Source organism: Eubalaena glacialis, chromosome 15, assembly GCF_028564815.1.
Source record: "Eubalaena glacialis isolate mEubGla1 chromosome 15, mEubGla1.1.hap2.+ XY, whole genome shotgun sequence".
NCBI classification, from domain to species: domain Eukaryota; kingdom Metazoa; phylum Chordata; class Mammalia; order Artiodactyla; family Balaenidae; genus Eubalaena; species Eubalaena glacialis.
This window is the reverse complement of record NC_083730.1, coordinates 58,915,760-58,936,896: the sequence shown is the minus strand read 5'-3', so window position 1 is coordinate 58,936,896 and position 21,137 is coordinate 58,915,760. Positions and strand designations below refer to the sequence as shown.

The following is a 21,137-nucleotide window of genomic DNA, read 5'->3' as shown; positions in this document are numbered from 1 at the left end:
TCCAAACAAGGTTTTAAAATGACTTTTTTAAAATGACTTGCCCTCTTTTACAAGGTCAGAATTACCCTGATACCAAAATCAAACAAGGATGCCGCACACATACCCCCCCACACACATACACACAAATTATAGGCCAATATCCCTGATGAATATAGATGCAAAAATCCTCAACAAAATACTAGCAAACTGAATTCAACAATACATTAAGAGGACCTTCAAGATGGCGGACGAGTAAGACGTGGACATCACCTTCCTCCCCACAAATACGTCAGAAACACATCTACATGTGGAACAACTCCTACAGAACACCTATTGAACGCTGGCAGAAGAACTCACACTTCCCAAAAGGCAAGAAACTCCCCACATACCTGGGTAGTGCAAAAGAAAAAAGAAAAAACAGAGACAAAAGAATAGGGACGGGACCTGCACCAGTGGGAGGGAGCTGTGAAGGAGGAAAGGTTTCCACACACTAGGAAGCCCCTTCGCGGGCAGAGACTGCGGGTGGCAGAGGGGGGAAGCTTTGGAACCACGGAGTAGAGCGCAGACACAGGGGTGCGGAGGGCAAAGCAGAGAGATTCCCGCACAGAGGATCGGTGCCAACCAGCACTCACCACCCCAAGAGGCTTGTCTGCTCAGCCGCCAGGGCAGGTGGGGGCTGGGAGCTGAGGCTCAGGCTTCAGAGGTCAGATTCCAGGGAGAGGACTGGGGTTGGCTGCATGAACACAGCCTGAAGGGGGCTAGTGCGCCATAGCTAGCCAGAAGGGAGTCGGGGGAAAAGTCTGGACCTGCCTAAGAGGCAAGAGACCATTGTTTTGGGGTGCATGAGGAGAGGAGATTCAGAGCACCGCCTAAACGAGCTTCAGAGATGGGTGCAAGCTGCGACTATCAGCACAGACACCAGAGACAGGCATGAAACACTAACGCTGCTGCTGCAGCCACCAAGAAGCCTGTGTGCAAGCACAGGTCACTATCCACACCCCACCCCCAGGAGCCTGTGCAGCCCGCCACTGCCAGGGTCCTGTGATGCAGGGACAACTTCCCCAGGAGAACATACAGCATGCCCCAGGCTGTTGCAACGTCACGTGGGCCTCTGCCGCTGCAGGCTCACCCCTCATTCTGTACCCCTCCCTTCCCCCAGCTGAGTGAGACAGAGACCCCTAATCAGCCGCTCCTTTAACCCCGTCCTGTCTGGGCAGGCAACAGGCGACCTACATGCAGAGGAGGGGCCAATCCAAAGCTGAACCCCAGGAGCTGTGCGAACAAAGAACAGAAAGGAAAATTTCTCCATGCAGCCTCAGGAGCAATGGATTAAATCTCCACAATAAACTTGATGTACCCTGCATCTGTGGAATTCCTGAATAGACAACGAATCATCCCAAAATTGAGGCGGTGGACTTTGGGAGCAACTGTAGACTTGGGGTTTGCTGTATGCGACAGACTAGTTTCTGATTTTTATGTTTATCTTAGTTTAGTTTTTAATGCTTGTTATCATTGGTGGATTTCTTTATTGGTTTGGTTGCTCTCTTCTTTTCTAATTACTTTTTTATTTTAATAACTTTATTTTTTTAATTTTATTTATTTATTTTTCTCCCTTTTCTTCTGAGCCATGTGGCTGACAGGGTCTTGGTGCTCTGGCCAGGTGTCAGGCCTGAGCCTCTGAGGTGGGAGAGCTGAGTTCAGGACATGACCAGAGGACACCTCCCAGCCCCACATAATACTGGTCAGCAAGAGCTCTCCCAGAGATCTCCGTCTCAACGCTAAAACCCAGCTCCACTCAACGAGCAGCAAGCTACAGTGCTGGACACCCCATGCCACACAACTAGCAACACAGGAACACAACCCCACCCATTAGCAGAGAGGCTGCCTAAAATCATAAGTTCACAGACACCCCAAAACACACCACTAGACGTGGTCCTGCCCCACCAGAAAGACAAGATGCAGCTTCATCCACCAGAACACAGGCACCAGTCCCCTCCACCAGGAAGCCTACACAACCCACTGAACCAACCTTACCCATTGGGGGCAGACACAAAAAGAACAGGAACTACAAACCTGCAGCCAGTGAAAAGGAGACCCCAAACACAGTAAGTTAAGCAAAATGACAGACAGATACACAGCAGATGAAGGAGCAAGGTAAAAACCCACCAGACCAAACAAATGAAGAAGAAATAGGCAGTCTACCTGAAAAATAATTCAGAGTAATGATAGTAAAGGTGATCCAAAATCTTAGGAAATAGAATGGAGAAAATACAAGAAACATTTAACAAGGACCTAGAAGAACTAAAGAGCCAACAAACAATGATGACCAACACAATAAATGAAATTAACAATTCTCTAGAAGGGATAAATAGCAGAATAACTGAGGCAGAAGAACGGATAAGTGACCTGGAAGATAAAATAGTGGAAATAACTACTGCAGAGCAGAATAAAGAAAAAAGAATGAAAAGAATTGAGGACAGTCTCAGAGACCTCTGGGACAACATTAAACACACCAACCTTTGAATTATAGGGGTCCCAGGAAAAGAAGAGGAAAAACATGGGACTGAGGAAATATTTGAAGAGATTATAGTTGAAAACTCCTCTCATATGGGAAAGGAAATAATCAAGTCCAGGAAGCACAGAGAGTCCCATACAGGATAAATCCAAGGAGAAACACGCCAAGACACATTATCAATCAAACTAGCAAAAATTAAATACAAAGAAAACATATTAAAAGCAGCTAGGGAAAAGCAACAAATAACATACAAGGGAATCCCCATAAGGTTAACAGCTGATGTTTCAGCAGAAACTCTGCAAGCCAGAAGGGAGTGGCAGGACATATTTAAAGTGATGAAAGGGAAAAACCTAAAACCAAGATTACTCTACCCAACAAGGATCTCATTCAGATTCAACAGAGAAATTAAAACCTTAACAGACAACCAAAAGCTAAGAGAATTCAGCACCACCAAACCAGCTTTACAACAAATGCTAAAGGAACTTCTCTAGGCAGGAAACACAAGAGAAGGAAAAGACCTACAATAACAAACCCAAAACAGTTAGGAAAATGGGAATAGGAACATACATATTGATAAATACCTTAAATGTAAATGGACTAAATGCTCCAACCAAAAACATAGACTGGCTGAATAGATACAAAAACAAGACCTGTATATATGCTGTCTACAAGAGACCCACTTCAGACCTAGGGGCACATACGGACTGAAAGTGAAGGGATGGAAAAAGATATTCCATGCAAATGGAAATCAAAAGAAAGCTGGACTAGCAATTCTCATATCAGACAAAATAGACTTTAAAATAAAGACTATTACAAGAGACAAAGAAGGACACTACATAATGATCAAGGGATCGATCCAAGAAGAAGATACAACAATTGTAAATATTTATGCACCCAACATAGGAGCACCTCAATACATAAGGCAAATGCTAACAGCCATAAAAGGGGAAATTGACAGTAACATAATAATAGTAGGGAACTTTAACACCCCACTTTCACCAATGGACAGATCAACCAAAATGAAAATAAATAAGGAAACACAAGCTTTAAATGATACATTAAACAAGATGGACTTAATTGATATTTATAGGACATTCCATCCAAAAACAACAGAATACAATTTCTTCTCAAGTGCTCATGGAACATTCTCCAGGATAGATCATATCTTGAGTCACAAATCAAGCCTTGGTAAATTTAAGAAAATTGAAAACACATCAAGTATCTTTTCCGACCACAACACTATGAGACTAGATATCAATTACAGGGAAAAAAATGTAAAAAATACAAACACATGGAGGCTAAACAATACACTACTTAATAACCAGGAAATCACTGAAGAAATCAAAGAGGAAATCAAAAAATACCTAGAAACAAATGACAATGAAAACACGACGGCCCAAACCCCATGGGATGCAGCAAAAGCAGGTCTAAGAGGGAAGTTTATAGCAATACAGTCCTACCTCAAGAAACAAGAAACATCTCAAATAAACAACCTAACCTTACAACTAAAGCAATTAGAGAAAGAAGAACAAAAAAACCCCAAAGTTAGCAGAAGGAAAGAAATCCTAAAGATCAGATCAGAAATAAATGAAAAAGAAATGAAGGCAACGATAGCAAGGATCAATAAAACTAAGAGCTGGTTTTTTGAGAAAATAAACAAAATTGATAAAACTTCATCCAGACTCATCAAGAAAAAAAGGGAGAAGACTCAAATCAACAGAATTAGAAATGAAAATGAAGTAACAACTGATACTGCAGAAAAAGAAAGGATCATGAGAGATTACCACAAGCAACTATATGCCAATAAAATGGACAATCTGAAAGAAATGGACAAATTCTTAGAAAAGCACAACCTTCCAAGACTGAACCAGGAAGAAATAGAAAATATAAATAGACCAATCACAAGCACTGAAATTGAAACTGTGATTAAAAATGTTCCAACAAACAAAAACCCAGGACCAGATGGCTGCACAGGCAAATTCTACCAAACATTTAGAGAAGAGCTAACACCTATCCTTCTCAAACTCTTCCAAAATATAGCAGAGGGAGGAACACTCCCAAACTCATTCTACGAGGCCACCATCACCATGATACCAAAATCAGACAAAGATGTCACACACAAAACAAACTACAGGCCAATATCACTGATGAACATAGATGCAAAAATCCTCAACAAGATACTAGCAAACAAAATCCAACAGCACATTAAACAGATCATACACCATGATCAAATGGGGTTTATCCCAGGAATGCAAGGATTCTTCAATATATGCAAACCAATCAATGTGATACACCATATTAACAAATTGAAGGATAAAACCCATATGATAATCTTGCAGAAAAAGCTTTTGACAAAATTCAACACCCATTTATGATTAAAAAAACTCTCCAGAAAATAGGCAAAGAGGGAACTTACCTCAACATAATACAGGCCACATATGACAAACCCACAGACAACATCATTCTCAATGGTGAAAAACTGAAACCATTTCCACTAAGATCAGGAATAAGACAAGGTTGCCCACTCTCACCACTATTATTCAACATAGTTTTGGAAGTTTTAGCCATAGCAATCAGAGAAGAAAAGAAATAAAGGGAATCAAAATTGGAAAAGAAGAAGTAAAACTGTCACTGTTTGCAGATGACCTGATACTATACAAAGAGAATCCTAAAGATGCTACCAGAAAACTACTAGAGCTAATCAATGACTAAATCAATGGTAAAGTAGCAGGATACAAAATTAATGCACAGAAATCTCTTGCATTCCTATACACTAATGATGAGAAATTAAGGAAATTAAGGAAACACTCCCATTTACCACTGCAACAAAAAGAATAAAATATCTAGGAATAAACCTACCTAAGGAGACAAAAGATCTGTATGCAGAAAACTATAAGACACTGATGAAAGAAATTAAACAGGATACAGACAGATGGAGAGATATACCATGTTTTTGGATTGGAAGAATCAACATTGTAAAAATGACTATATTACCCAAAGCAATCTACAGATTCAATGCAATCCCTATCAAACTACCAATGGCATTTTTCACAGAACTACAACAAAAAATTTCACAATTTGTATGGAAACACAAAAGACCCCAAATAGCCAAAGCAATCTCAAGAAAAAAATGGAGCTGGAGGACTCAGGCTCCCTGACTTCAGACTATACTACAAAGCTACAGTAATCAAGACAGTATGGTACTGGCATAAAAACAGAAGTATAGATCAATGGAACAGGATAGAAAGCCCAGAGGTAAACCCACCCATATATGGTCACCTTATTTTTGATAAAGGAGGCAAGAATACACAATGGAGAAAAGACAACCTCTTCAATAAGTGGTCCTGGGAAAACTGGACAGCTACATGTAAGAGAATGAAATTAGAATGCTTACTAACACCATACACAAAAATAAACTCAAAATACATTAAAGACCTAAATGTAAGGCCAGACACTATAAAACTCTTAGAGGGAAACCATAGGCAGAACACTCTATGACATAAATCACAGCAAGATCCTTTTTGACCCACCTCCTAGAGAAATGGAAATAAAAACAAAAATAAACAAATGGGACCTAATGAAACTTAAAAGCTTTTGTACAGCAAAGGAAATGATAAACAAGATTAAAAGACAACCCTCAGAATGGGAGAAAATATTTGCAAATGAAGCAACTGACAAAGGATTAATCTCCAAAATATACAAGCAGCTCATGCAGCTCAATATCAAAAAAAAAACAACCCAATCCAAAAATGGGCAGAAGACCTAAATAGACATTTTTCCAAAGAAGATATACAGATTGCCAACAAACACATGAAAGGATGCTCAACATCACTAATCATTAGAGAAATGCAAATCAATACTGCAATGAGGTATCACCTCACACCGGTCAGAATGGCCATCAACCAAAAATCTACAAACAATAAATGCTGGAGAGGGTGTGGAGAAAAGGGAACCCTCTTGCACTGTTGGTGGGAATGTAAATTGATACAGCCACTATGGAGAACAGTATGGAGGTTCCTTAAAAAACTAGAAATAGAACTAACATATGACCCAGCAATCCCACTACTGGGCATATACCCTGAGAAAACCGTAATTCAAAAAAAGTCATGTCCCACAATGTTCACTGCAGCACTATTTACAATAGCCAGGACATGGAAGCAACCTAAGTGTCCATCAACAGATGAATGGATAAAGAAGATGTGGCACATATATACAATGGAATATTACTCAGCCATAAAAAGAAAGGAAATTGAGTTATTTGCAGTGAGGTGGATGGACCTAGAGTCTGTCATACACAGTGAAGTAAGTCAGAAAGAGAAAAACGAATACTGTATGCTAACACATATATATATGCAATCTAAAAAAAAAAATGGTTCTGAAGAATCTCGGGGCAGGACAGGAATAAAGATGCAGGCGTAGAGAATGGACTTGAGGACACAGGGAGGGGGAAGGGTAAGCTGGGACAAAGTGAGAGAGTGACATGGACATATATACACTACCAAATGTAAAATAGGTAGCTAGTGGGAAGCAGCCGCATAGCACAGGGAGATCAGCTCGGTGCTTTGTGTCCACCTAGAGCCATGGGAGGGAGATGCAAGAGGGAGGGAGGGGATATGGGGATATATGTATACGTATAGCTGATTCACTTTGTTATACAGCAGAAACTAACACAACAATGTAAAGCAATTATACTCCAATAAAGATGTTTAAAAATAAACAAATAAATAAATAACAAAAGGTGTATTTACTAGTAAAAAAAAAAAAAAAAAAACTACATTGAAAGGGTCATACACTGTGATCAAGTGGGATTTATTCCAGGAATGCAAGGATGGGTCAACATCTGCAAATTAATCAATGTGATACACATTAACAGAATGAAAGATAAAAATCATATGATCATTTCAACAGAGACAGAAAAAGCATTTGACACAATTCAATATCCATTTATGATAAAAACTCTCAACACAGTGGGTATAGAGGGAACATACATGAACATAATAAAGACCACATATGATAAGCACACAGCTAATATCCTAACAGTGAAAAAAGCTGAAAGATTTTTCTCTAACATCAGGAAAAGACAAGGATGCCCACTCTCATCACTTATATTTAACATAGTTTGTAAGTCCTAGCCAGAACAATTAGGCAAAAAAACCCCAATACATATAGGGTTGGAATGGAATCTCTAGAATAAATAGTCTAGGGCAATTAAGGTATTAAAAAACTATATTTAAGAATTAAATAGAATGAATTTCAATAGAAAAAATAAATACATATAAAAAACCCTAAAAACTCTATCAAAAGTCTGTTAGAACTAATAAATTCAGTAAAGTTGCAGGATACAAAATCAATGTACAAAAATGTGTTGCATTTCTGTACACTAGTAAGAAAGTAAGGATACAATGCCATTTACATTTACCTAAGAATTAATTTAACCAAGGAGGTAAAAGACCTGTACACGGAAAATTATAAGATCTTGATTCAAGAACTTGAAGACAAAAATAAATGTGTGCTCATGGATTGAAAGAATTAATGTTGTTAAAATGTTCATACTATTCAAAACAATCTGTGGAATCAATGCATTTCTTGGCCTCTAGGCTCTCGCGGTCTAGCAGAAAAGACCGAGGCACACAGGAATGCCAACGCAGTCAATAAGAGGTAAGTACAAAGGACTACAGATGCAGAGAGGAGTGAATAACTGTCTTCTGTCTAGAAGCTCAGGGAAGGCATTGTTCAGAGATTACATGTGAACCAGCCCTAAGGTGAGTGAGGTTTCTCCAGATGAAGAAAGGGGACAAGGCGTTCTAAAAGGAGCAGTACCATAAGGGCATATATGGATGTGACAGAAGCAAGGTGCATTCTGAGAGCAGTACCTACATAATGGGAGCATCTTTTGCTTGTGAAGAAATGACAGAGATGATACTGAAACAAAAGATGGGATCCAGATTTTAAGAGGCCTTGGGCATCACCTTGGAATTGTTCTTTATCTGTAATCACTGGGCACCATCACAGGCTTCTTCTGGGGTGGGGGTGGGGGTGAGTCCTGTCATGATACAGTTGTTTTAGAAAAATTAACTATGGCAGGAGAAGGAAGAGAGACTGAGAAGAATGTGGTGAAATGGTGGGGGGAGAGGGGCAGGAGCACAGCACGGGGCTGGAGGCTGCAGGCTGCCATCCTCCCCTCCAGGCCACCATGCAGCTGCCACATAACAGACTCTACAGCAAATCTATAAAAGTCTTAGATGAAAACATAGGAAGAACATTCTTTGACATAAATCACAGCAATGTCCCTTTTGACCCATCTCCTAGAGTAATGGAAATAAACAAGTGGGACGTAATTAAACTGAAAAGCTTTTGCACAGCAAAGGAAACCATAAACAAAACTAAAACACAACCCACAGAATGGGAGAAAATATTTGCAAACGATCCAACCAACGGGATTAATCTTCAAAATCTACAAACAGCTCATGCAGCTCAATATCAAAATGAAAACAAGCAACCCAATCAAAAAATGGGAAGAAGACCTAAATAGACATTTCTCCAAAGAAGACATACAGATGGCCAAGAGGCACATGAAAAGATGCTCAACATCACTAATTATTAGAGAAATTCAAATCAGAACTAAAATGCAATATCACCTCACACCAGTCAGAATGGCCATCATCAAAAAAATCTACAAACAATAAATGCTGGAGAGGGTGTGGAGAAAAGGGAACTCTCCTACACTGTTGGCAGGAATGTAAATCAGTACAGCCACTACAGAGAACAATATGGAGGTTCCTTAAAAAACTAAAAACAGAGCTAACATATGATCCAGCAATCCCACTCCTGGGCATATATCTGGAGAAGACCATGGTTCGAAAGGATACATGTATCCCAGTGTTCACTGCAGCCTACTTACAGTAGCCAAGACATGGAAGCAACCTAAATGTCCATCAACAGAGGAGAATGGATAAAGAAGATGGGGTATATGTATACAATGGAATATTACTCAGCCATAAAAAAGAATGAAATAATGCCATTTGCAGCAATATGGATGGACCTGGAGATCGTCATACTAACTGAAGTAAGTCAGAGAAAGACAAATGTCATATGATATCGCTTATGTGAAATCTTAAAAAGATACAAATGAACTTATTTACAAAACAGAAGCAGACGCACAGACTTAGAAAACAAACGTATGGTTACCAAAGGGGAAAGGTTGGGGAGAGGGATAAATTATGAGGTTGGGATTAACATATACACACTGCTATATATAAAATAGATAACCAACAAGGACCTACTGTATAGCACATGGAACCCTGCTCAATATTCTGTAATAACCTAAATGGGAAGAGAATTTGAAGAATAGAGACATGTATATGTATAACTGAATCACTTTGCTGTAATCTGAAACTAACACAACATTGTTAATCAACTGTACCCCAATATAAAATAAAAATTTTGGACTTCCCAGGTGACGCAGTGGTTAAGAATCCGCCTGCCAATGCAGGAGACATGGGTTCGAGGCCTGGTCCAGGAAGATTCCACATGCCATGGAGCAGCTAAGCCACAACTACTGAGCCTGCGCACCACAACTACTGAAGCCCGTGCACCTAGAGCCCATGCTCTGCAACAAGAGAAGACACTGCAATGAGAAGCCCATGCACCCCAACAAAGAGTATCCCCTGCTCGACACAACTAGAGAGAAGCCCGCACACAGCAACGAAGACCCAATTCAGCCAAAAATAAATAAATTTATTAAAAAATAAAATAAAATAGAAATTTTTTTAAAAAAAGAGGCTGCTGAAGACTTAAAACCTGAAGTATGAAGACTTAAATATGAGGTGGGGGGGATCGAAGCTGAGTCATGCATGTGTGGTCAAGAAAGACTTTCACTCTACTCTCCCAGGTTCAATAGCTGGGTCTATGAAATAAACTAACAACACAGACTAACAGGAGAAAAAGTACACAAATGCACTAACTTTTTTTTTTTTTTTTAAACATCTTTACTGGAGTATAATTGCTTTACAATGGTGTGTTAGTTTCTGCTTTATAACAAAGTGAATCAGTTATACATATACATATTTCCCCATATCTCTTCCCTCTTGTGTCTGCCTCCCTCCCACCCTCCCTATCCCGCCTCTCTAGGTGGTCACAAAGCGCCGAGCTGATCTCCCTGTGCTATGTGGCTGCTTCCCACTAGCTATCTATTTTACGTTTGGTAGTGTATATATGTCCATGCCACTCTCTCACTTTGTCCCAGCTTACCTTTCCCCCTCCCCATATCCTCAAGTCCATTCTCTACTAGGTTCCCGTCTTGCCCCTAGGTTCTTCATGACCACTTTTTTTTTTTTTTTTAAGATTCCATATATATGTGTTAGCATACAGTATTTGTTTTTCTCTTTCTGACTTACTTCACTCTGTATGACAGACTCTAGGTCCATCCACCTCACTACAAATAACTCAATTTCCTTTCTTTTTCTGGCTGAGTAATCGTCCACTGTATACATGTGCCACATCTTCTTTATCCATTCATCTGTTGATGGACACTTAGGTTGCTTCCATGTCCTGGCTATTGTAAATAGAGCACAAATGCAGTAACTTTTAATGTTATATCCATGGGGGCATCCCCGAGGAAAAAAAAGTGAATACCCAAAAGAGATGTGAGATTTGAGCATTTATATACCATACTGTCTTAATAGGGGAAGTGGAAGGGGGATGTAGGCCACTTCAAGGAGAGTGAATGATTTTTAGGAAAGATGGATGGGGCCTTGGAAGGGTAGATGGGAGACGTGATGGTTGTGACAGAGCTTGTCTGGCTGTGATGGGGACTTCTAGTATCCTCTCCTTTGTTAAGAGTCAGTCTTCCCTGGGTGATGAAACTCCCAGGAAGGGATGGATGAGAGTTGAGTTCCTTTGGGAGGATCTGTATGTCGGGGAATTCAGAGAAGACCTTTCCCTGCATTTGCATTTTTAGCTCGAAATTAGCCTTACACCAATGAGGCATATTTTAGGGTGGCATATTCTGCCACCCTTCACATTCAATAAATAATTCTTAATTGTTGGGAAAGTCAAAGATGAATATGGCATGGCATTTGCCATTAGGACTTGCAGCGAGAATTTAGGGCTCTGATAAGAGGAGAAACATTAGCTTCAGAGTAGAATGAAGAGCCAGAGGCAGGGGTGTGTGTGACATTTTTGAAGAATGGTGATTTTAGATCTGTTTAGCCTGCACAAGGTGAAGGTTTAGGTAGGTGACAAGTAAGAGAGTAAGTCTTTTCCAACCTGGCTCCACATCAGCTCCAAGGGGAACTTTACTGACTCACCTACTTTCCAGGTGCTTCCTGGACATCTGTGTTGCAAACAAATAACCAAGTAAAATTACCAATAGAATTTGATGCACGACTAGGGTTGAGAACTACTGGAACAGGTCAGATATTAGGAACTGGATTATGGATGCTCTGAGTTCTAGAGAAGGCAGTGAGCAGTGGGTTGCTGTGGACCAGGCATGATGGAGGGGGATCCCTGTCCGAGTGGCTAAGCAGGGATGAGAAGGAAGAAACGAGACACAAAGATACACTGATAGTCATGGAGGCGTGGACAGAAGGGAGAGAGTAGGCAAACAGAAGTCTGCTGCATCGTAAAGTCTTGAGAACATGCCAATGTTCACTGCCCCACCCAGAGTACCCAGTATCTTGACTCACAGCATGAGAATGGAGTAGGTATTTGTTGAATAAATGACTGAATCAAGTAAATACATGGGGAAAAAACCCAGGAAAACTGAGGGGTTGTGGAATATGGTACCACCAAAACATAATTCAGAAGAATGAATGTTTAGAGGAAAAACCTGAATCCAATTATAGACTTAGTAGGTTTAAGTAAACAGACATGATGATAGAGGTTCAAATGTTTGACAAGCCAGTGTACAAAAGGAAGCCGTCGGGCTCCTAAGTTTCTGTAAGTTTCCATCACTCCCTCCTGTTTCGTTTGTATTTGACTAGGGGACTAAAATATGCATAATGTTTCTAACAGGCAAAATCTACCCTGGGATCCACTGAGTGCCACTAGAGGGTCTGGTATCTGCTCTAGCGAAATCCTGATTGAATGACAAAGACGCTAAGAACAGTAAGTCACGATGGAGGAGCAAGGTGGGAAGAATGGAGCCTGTGAACCGCAGATATTCCAAAGGAGGGAAGGATTAAGGTTGTAGGGAATGTCTGTCTATATTTCAAAGCCAACTGCCAGCTTCCCACTACGCCTCCCCAATCCAGCACCCCCCCCACACACACACACACACCCAATTGCTTGGGCAGTTAGGGACCCAGAGAGTCTGTTGAGCAGGCTCTTGACTTTTTTGGAACCATAATATAGAAAGAAATGCCTGAGGCAAAAGGTTAATGCACCGTCAGAAATCACGGCCACCTTCCATTTATCCAAGCTCAACGCTAACATTTTAACTTTAAAAATATGCCCCATTATTTCCAGCTTGATCTCTTAGTGATTTTATGTAGGTTATTTTGATGAAAGCTGAAAATCTTTCACACACTGGTTGTTCTATACTGTGTAGCCAAAATTAATAGACCAGAAACACCTTCCTTTTAGTGACTCACTCTTTTTCCTTTTCTGATTCATATAGTTTACCTTTTTTTGTTTTTTTCACAGTACAGATCAGTGAGTATTCTGGTAGTCTAATTGATGTATATTTCAGGGCGAACAACAGAACATTAACATTGGCTGAGGGCAGGACTGGAGAATATACACGTTACCTTCTGCGAAGAACAGGCTAACAAGGCTAGAAGGGAAAAGGGGGTTACTGAGGAGGAGGAGGAGGGAAGTCCTAGCTTTTCGGTATTAACCTACCTGCTCCATCCATGATACCCAGGAAACAAGACAAAAAGTTTCAAAAAATATTAATACCATAGAGAGGAAAATAGAGTTTCAATTACCTCAAGTCCATTGATCCTTCTTCAATGATGAAAGAAACAGCATCTGAAACAGAGAACACATAAGTGGCTCAGAAATAGAAAGCTGCCTCTCCCTCTGAAGTCAACGTGACAAATCTTGCTTAAGGCAGACAAGTCTACTTATTTGAACCATACAGCTTAAACCATATATAAGAGTTCTTTAATTATGATATGACCTTAAGTTAAATTCCCTGGAATTTCTGTGGATTCCTCAAAATTCATCCTGAATATTCAATGCTCTTAAGCTCTTAAATCATCCACTGGGACTCCACAATCAGGCTGTCAGTTCTTTGAACTTCTCCACCTTTAGACCCTGTTACCCAGTCCTTGCTGACTTCCTTCCCAGAGCCTGAGGCTGTGCCAGCACCGGCACCCACACCGAACACAGATGCACCCACACGGAACACGGACGCACCCACGCGGAACACGGATGCACCCACACAGCACGTGAATGCACCCACACACCCTTTAACTGTGAACAAATGAAGATGAAAGCATTGATGAAACTGGCAGAGCTAATGACCCCTTCCAGTGTCTGCTGGCTGGTCCCTGTCCTCCTGTTGGGAATTTTCTCCGTATCTATGACATCCCTCTCTCCAACCTCTCGGCCTCTCTTCTTCTCTCCTCTATTAAAACAGCAACAGATTTGATACCATCAGTTTGTCTTTGATAGAAACACTTTCACACAAAATGCCATGTCTTTCAAACGTTCCGATTGGATGCCTGTTTGTATCAATCTCTATCTGTAAAATGAAGATTTTCTGTTTCAAGTTGAGAGAGTTTCTAAGCTGAACATTAAGCAGGGATAACTTTAAATGCCTTGAAGATAAATCTGCTTCCAATGTTAAGCTGCCTGAACAAGAAGAAAATGGACCCCCAAAGAAATTAGATCCTTGGGCTACTGTCTTCTTTCTTTTTTTTTTTTTTTTTTCTATCTCTTAAGAGTCATTCTCTTCCCATTTCTCTGCCCAAGGCGTCTGGACCCAGGGCTAATTCTTAGGGGGGCATCCTCTCTCTCTCCACCACCCAGAGCAGAGACTCCAAACACAACCCTAACAGATGTCTAATAGAATCCCTTGGGAAGCTTTCTGTCCAACTACTGAATGCTTCCAGTGTATTTCCCTCATCTTTCTATCTTCCCACTGGGGTCACACTTCTCTAAGCCTCATCCTCTACCACCCTCATTAAGAATCAGTGCTAACACCAAAGGAAACCATAAACTAAATGAAAAGACAACCTACAGAATGGGAGAAAATATTTGCAAACGATGCAACCAACAAGGGCTTAATCTCCAAAATACATAAACAGCTCATACAATTCAACAACAAAAAAAGCAAACAATCCAATAGAAAAATGGGCAGAAGACCTAAATGGACATTTCTCCAAAGAAGAAATACAGATGGCCAATAAGCACATGAAAAGATGCTCAACATTGCTAATTATTAGAGAAATGCAAATCAAAATTAGAATGAGCTATCACCTCAGACCAGCTAGAATGGCCATCATTAAAAAGTCTGGGCAGTGGCAGCGGATCCCGGCAGGTGATGGGAGTCAGTGCCTCTGGACCTGCCCCTGGTCCCGAGGCATCGGTGGATGGGCATTCCGGGATGGCCTTCATGGAGAAGCCACCGGCCAGCAAGGTCCTGCTGGACAACACGGTACCACTGACAGCAGCCATTGAGGCGAGCCAGAGCCTGCAGTCCCACGTGGAATATATCATTTGGGTACAAAGAGGAATTTCTGTAGAAAATAGCTGGCAGATTGTTAGGAGATATAGTGACTTTGATTTGCTGAACAACAGCTTGCAGATTGCAGGCCTAAGTCTACCTCTTCCTCCGAAAAAACTGATTGGTAACATGGATCGTGAATTCATAGCTGAGAGGCAGAAAGGTCTCCAGAACTATCTCAACATTATCACCACAAATCATATCTTGTCAAATTGTGAGCTGGTTAAGAAGCTTTTAGATCCAAACAACTATTCTTCAGACTATACTGAGATTGCCTTACAACAGGTTTCCATGTTCTTCCAATCAGAACCAAAGTGGGAGGTGGCGGAACCATTGAAATACATAGGTTGGAGGATAAGGAAGAAATATTTCTTGATGAAGATTAAAAATCAGCCAAAGGAGCGGCTAGTGTTAAGCAGGGCTGACCTTGGTCCTGACAAGTATCTGTCAGATAAAGATTTTCAGAGTCTAATCAAACTTCTGCCGTCCTGTTTGCACCCTTACATCTATCATGTTACCTTTGCCACAGCTAACAAATCCTCAGCATTGCTAATTAGAATGTTTAATGAAAAAGGAACTTTGAAGGACCTGATCTACAAGGCAAAACCAAAAGACCCATTCCTAAGGGACTACTGCAACCCTAAGAAGATTCAAGGCCTTGAACTCCAGCAAATAAAAACATACGGGTGATAAACATTAGAGGTACTAAAGTTTCTCCATGACAAGGGATTCCCTTATGGGCATCTTCATGCTTCCAACGTGTTGCTGGAAGGGGACACTTGCCGGCTGCTGGACCTTGAGAATCCCTTGTTGGGCCTTCCTTCTTTCTACCGATCTTACTTCTCACAATTCAGGAAAATCAATACATTGGAGAGTGTGGACGTCCACTGCTTTGTCCACTTACTGTATGAGATGATGACCACCAGACTTGGTGCCTGTAGACTCCTTCTCTCCTGCACTGTCTATGGCTGTGGTGGCCATGTTGGAGTCTACGCTGTCTTGTGAAGCCTGTAAAGATGGCAGGTCCACCATTTCCTGGCTCTTACAGATGCCATTATTCAGTAATGTTCTGCTAACTACTTCCGAAAAGCCACAGTTTAAGATCCCCACAAAGTTAGAAGAGGCATCGAGCATTGCCAAAGAATGTATAGAAAATAGGCTAATTGACGAACAGAAACAGGTCCACCAGCCTCAAAGACTGATGAGAGCTCAGCCTCACCATGGATCTGAAGAAGAAAGAAAACAGAGGAAGAGTATAGCTAGAAAGAAGTCAAAACAATCTGCTGTTGAAAACAGTGAAGAGCATTCAGCAAAATACAGCAACTCCAATAATTCAGCAGGATCTAGGGCCAGCTCACCTCTCACATCCCCGTCATCACCAACTCCACCCTCCACAGCAGGGATGCCCGCATTACCTCCTCCTCCACCTCCTCCACCACCAGCAGCTCTCTTGCCTCCTGAGAGCACAGAGGCACCCACACAGCTTCTGCCCCAGGCTGTGAATGGCGTGAGCCAAGGGGCCTTACTCAGCTCCATCCAGAATTTCCGAAAAGGAACTTTGAGGAAAGCCAAAACCTGTGATCATAGCGCTCCTAAGATTGGCTAAAGCTTTGTGTGTACACTTGGAGGGAAAAGTTCTTTTTTTTCCTTCCACCTCCAACCCCTAAAGTACCCTCTTTCTGGATGAATAATTGCTGAGCCAGTACAGCAACATACGACTTTGCAGATGCTCGTGTAAGAGGCTTTTCAAGAGGGAAATAGTCTTCAAGTAGAGTAAAGTCAGGCTAGCATTGCTGCCTTAAGAAATATTTTGCTCCTTTGTTACTGTTGAAAAGGAATCTTGTTCATCCTCTAATGGTCATCTTTTGGTGGCAGCAGCATATTGGAATCAATTATTTCCACCAACAGAAGGAAATGGGCAAAAAACAAAAACAATGACAATATACACTCACAGCAGTGAATGGCCTTTGTGTTGCAATCCCTCCTATCCTGTCAGACAGCTCCTAGAAATGTTCCTCTCATAGTTCATTTCTCTATTCTAAAGCATTTTCTGGTTATTTCTTAGATAACTCCCATTTTTGCTACCTTAATTTCATCCTAGACATTAACACTGTAGCCCAAAGCACAGTTATGCCCCTGAGAGTCAGAGAAGCAACTGAGTTCTTCATTTTCCCCTCAAATAGAACGGGGTTCTATTAAGTTCAAACAGGAACTCTACTGTGGTTATAGAACTCAGGGCTGCTAAAGGAACTACTCTAGACTCTTAGTTCACTTTAGTTAGTATGTATCGAACAGACAAAAAAATGTTAACATCAGAAAAAGTTCTTTAGGGGCTTCCCTGGTGGCGCAGTGGTTGAGAGTCTGCCTGCCAGTGCAGGGGACACGGGTTCGAGCCCTGGTCTGGGAAGATCCCACATGCCGCGGAGCAGCTGGGCCCACGAGCCACAACTACTGAGCCTGCGCGTCTGGAGCCTGTGCTCCGCAACAAGAGAGGCCGCGATAGTGAGAGGCCTGCGCACCGCGATGAAGAGTGGCCCCCACTTTCCGCAACTAGAGAAAGCCCTCGCACAGAAACGAAGACCCAACACAGCCAAAAATAAATAAATTAATTAATTAATTTAAAAAAAAAAAAGAAAAAGCTCTTTAGAGGATCTTCTTAATCCTCAGCAATTAGGTCAAGTTTGGGGTTTGCCAGGGGAGGGTGTTATTATTACAACACAAGTACATTTGGCAAAATGAGTTCTGATTTTCAAAAGATTTATCCAAATATATCATCTTTTTAATGTTACTCATTTATTAGAAAGATCCTTTATCCTATGATTTGCTTAAACCCTTAAATAAATTGCACTTTAAAGGATTATAAATAATCCATCTAAAAATTCAAGTTACACACATCAGTGTTGGTTACGATACAGAGAGAATGTCATTGTGTGTAGTTTCATATAATCTGTGATAAATGTTCAGCTGTATGTTTTATTAAAATAAACCATGTCACGAAAAAAAAAAAGTCTACAAATAACAAATGTGGAGAAAAGGGAACCCTCATACACTGTTGGTGAGAATGTAAGTTGGTGCAGCCACTGTGGAAAACAGTATGCAGGTTCCTCAGAAAACTAAAAATAGAGTTGCCATATGATCCAGCAATCCCACTCCTCGGCATATATCCAGACAAAACTATAATTCTAAAAGATATATGCACCACTATGTTCATAGCAGCACTATTCACGATAGCCAAGACATGGAAACAACCTAAATGTCCATTGACAGATGAATGGATAAAGAAGATGTGGCATATATACACAAAGGAGTATTACTCAGCCATAAAAAAATGAAATAATGCCATTTGCAGCAACATGGATGCAACTAGAGATTATTATACTAAGTGAAGTCAGTCAGAAAGACAAAGACAAATATCATATGATATCACTTATTTGTGGAATCTAAAATATGACACAAATGAACCTATCTATGAAACAGAAAGAGAATCACAGACAATAGAGAATAGACTTCTGGTTGCCAAGGGGGGGGGGTGGGAGAGGGAAGGATTGGGAGTTTGGGATTAGCAGATGCCAACTATTATATGTAAAATAGATAAACAACAAAGTCCTACTGTATAGCACAGGGAACTAGGTTCAATATCCTGAGATAAACCATAATGGAAAAGAATATGAAAAAGAATGTATGTATATATATAACTGAGTCACTTTGCTGTACAGCAGAAATTAATATAAATATTAATCAATATTAATCAAATATTAATCAACTATACTTCAATTTTAAAAAAAAAAGGAATCATTGCTAATACCCTGTTGCAGGGAGGAAAGGAAGAAGAGGTGTTTCCTACTGTCCCAAGGCCCGGTGATCATGAAGGGGCACTTCTGAAGGGCGACCCGTGTTCTACTGGCCTCAGTAGTCAGCATCCAGGACACTCGGGACCGCAGTGGGATTCTTCCCAGACTGGAGAGGGGGGCATTAGATAGGGTCCTGGCAGTGTGAAAAGACATCAACAGATGCCCGAACTGCGGAGATTTCACTGCTGAAGATTTGAGTGTTAACATGCGTGGCTGATGATGGGACCAGGATGATGAAACAGTGTAGCACATCAGAAAAACTGTTACTGTAGACATAGGCAGAGAGATGCTCACTAACCAAGTAAAACACAGAAGCATCCAAACTTTTAGTCTTTTTAACAGTAATCTGGAAAATGGCAGCAAGCTGGCATCATTTTTGAACTCCCCAAATCACCCCATACAAACAGAGCAACTAGGAGAGCAAAAGCAAAACCTCACAGGCCACATCTACAGTCAAGTGGTGGGAAAACATATCCCTGTGAACCCCCGGTATATGTGTGGGTTGGAATCAATGACTGGTGATGTTAAGATATGCGTGTTACAGGAAACAGAAAGAAGGAGGCAAAAGGGCCTCCTATGGCCCCAGGAGCCTGTAGAGTCTTGTTGGCTCCAGTCTGTGGGTGAACACAGAGCACCACTGTGGGTGGTGCTGGAGCAGCCTGGGCCCCATGGACCCTCAACAGAGACCCGTAACAGACGTAACCAACGTCCCTTCTGAGACAAAGCCCCGCACTGAGGAGAAAATGCTGGGGATGGAATCCGTATTGAGCAGGAAAGAGACAATAGGGGCAAAGGAGACAAGAGAAAGAGAAGATCCAGATAAAAGTAGGGGAGGGGGAAAGAGTAGATACCAGACACTGTGAGGCTGCCATTGTGAACGCTTCCCAAGACAGATGCGGGGTGCTAGAGCTGTGAAGCCAGGGAGCTCTCCTGATCCCACCTTCCCTCCTAAGAGTAAAGAAAACTCATGCCAGTTAAACATTAGTACAGAAAACAATTGCAGTCAAAGCCATAAGGGAAAATGGACTGTGAAACACAATAATGTCCCTACAGACACGAAACGCATGCTGGCAAGACAGGCCGACCCAAAAATGACAGTCTAATAATTCATATCAAACTAAATAAAAGGGAAATAAATGATAGAAGCCTTGAAAGAACAGCATAACCCCAAATTTAAAAAACTCAAAAAGATGCTAGTTAGAGAAAACACAGACTTGAAAAGCAAGTCTATAAAATTTGGGAAAATATTAGAGAAGAAAGAAAAATTCACTTTAAAATCTCAGACTAAATAAGAACAACCAAAGCCGTGAATGAACACCACAGAAAAATGCTTTAAGAAAAATAGAATGGGAAAGAACGACTATTTTTTAAATAAAAAGATAAAATATATATACATACTTATATATATACATATATGTAAAAAAGATATAGACAACAGGAAAGGAGATCTAGTATCACAGAAGTACCTAAAAAAGAGAATCAGTGTAATGAAAGAGAACATATATTATCAATTATAATTCAAGAATTTTTTTCTGAAATTAAAAAAAATACTTGCACTACATATTGAAAGGACATACCTGGCAAAATTGACCCAGAATGGCCTGCACCTAAACATAGTCTAGTAAAACTACTGATCTTTAAATAAAAAGAAAAAATTCTTTCTGGTGCCAAATTTAAAGGTTAATATCCCTTATAAAGAAAGAAAATGAGACTGTCATCAGATTTGGCAATAGCAGTGCTTTATGCCAGAGGACAACAGGGTAACGTTTAAGAAATACAAGGAAAGCAAACCTGAGCTAAGGAGTTTATATCCAGCTGCACTGATCTTTAAATGTAATGGTCACAATTGTTTATGCCCACTTAAGAACCCAGAGTATAGTTCCTATGAGTCTTTCCTGGGAAATTTACTGGAGAACAAGCTTCAGACAACCAAAATGATGGAAGAGACATCAACAGTAGTAGTGGTAGTGAGCACTAAATACAGTATATTTGTTTGTATAAGTTGGAGTCCCTGTAGGTTCTAAGGGAGAGGGTGTAAGAGGAAATGGCCAAAGGATGGAGGGTAGATGAGAAAGAGGATATGAGACGTAGAGGAAGCCCTCTGATTGTCTCACAGGTA

The 21,137-nt window shown here is 40.8% G+C and overlaps 2 protein-coding genes across 2 annotated transcripts in view; both read left to right on the top strand.

Moving 5' to 3' along the window:
- DLGAP1 (DLG associated protein 1) overlaps window positions 1-21,137 on the top strand; it is an 871,245-nt gene that overhangs the window by 411,508 nt on the left and 438,600 nt on the right. The window lies entirely within an intron of this gene.
- LOC133074941 (PX domain-containing protein kinase-like protein) lies at window positions 15,048-16,773 on the top strand. The gene is given in 2 exon segments (XM_061168919.1): window positions 15,048-16,084; window positions 16,086-16,773. Coding segments are annotated over 2 exon segments (1,725 nt in total).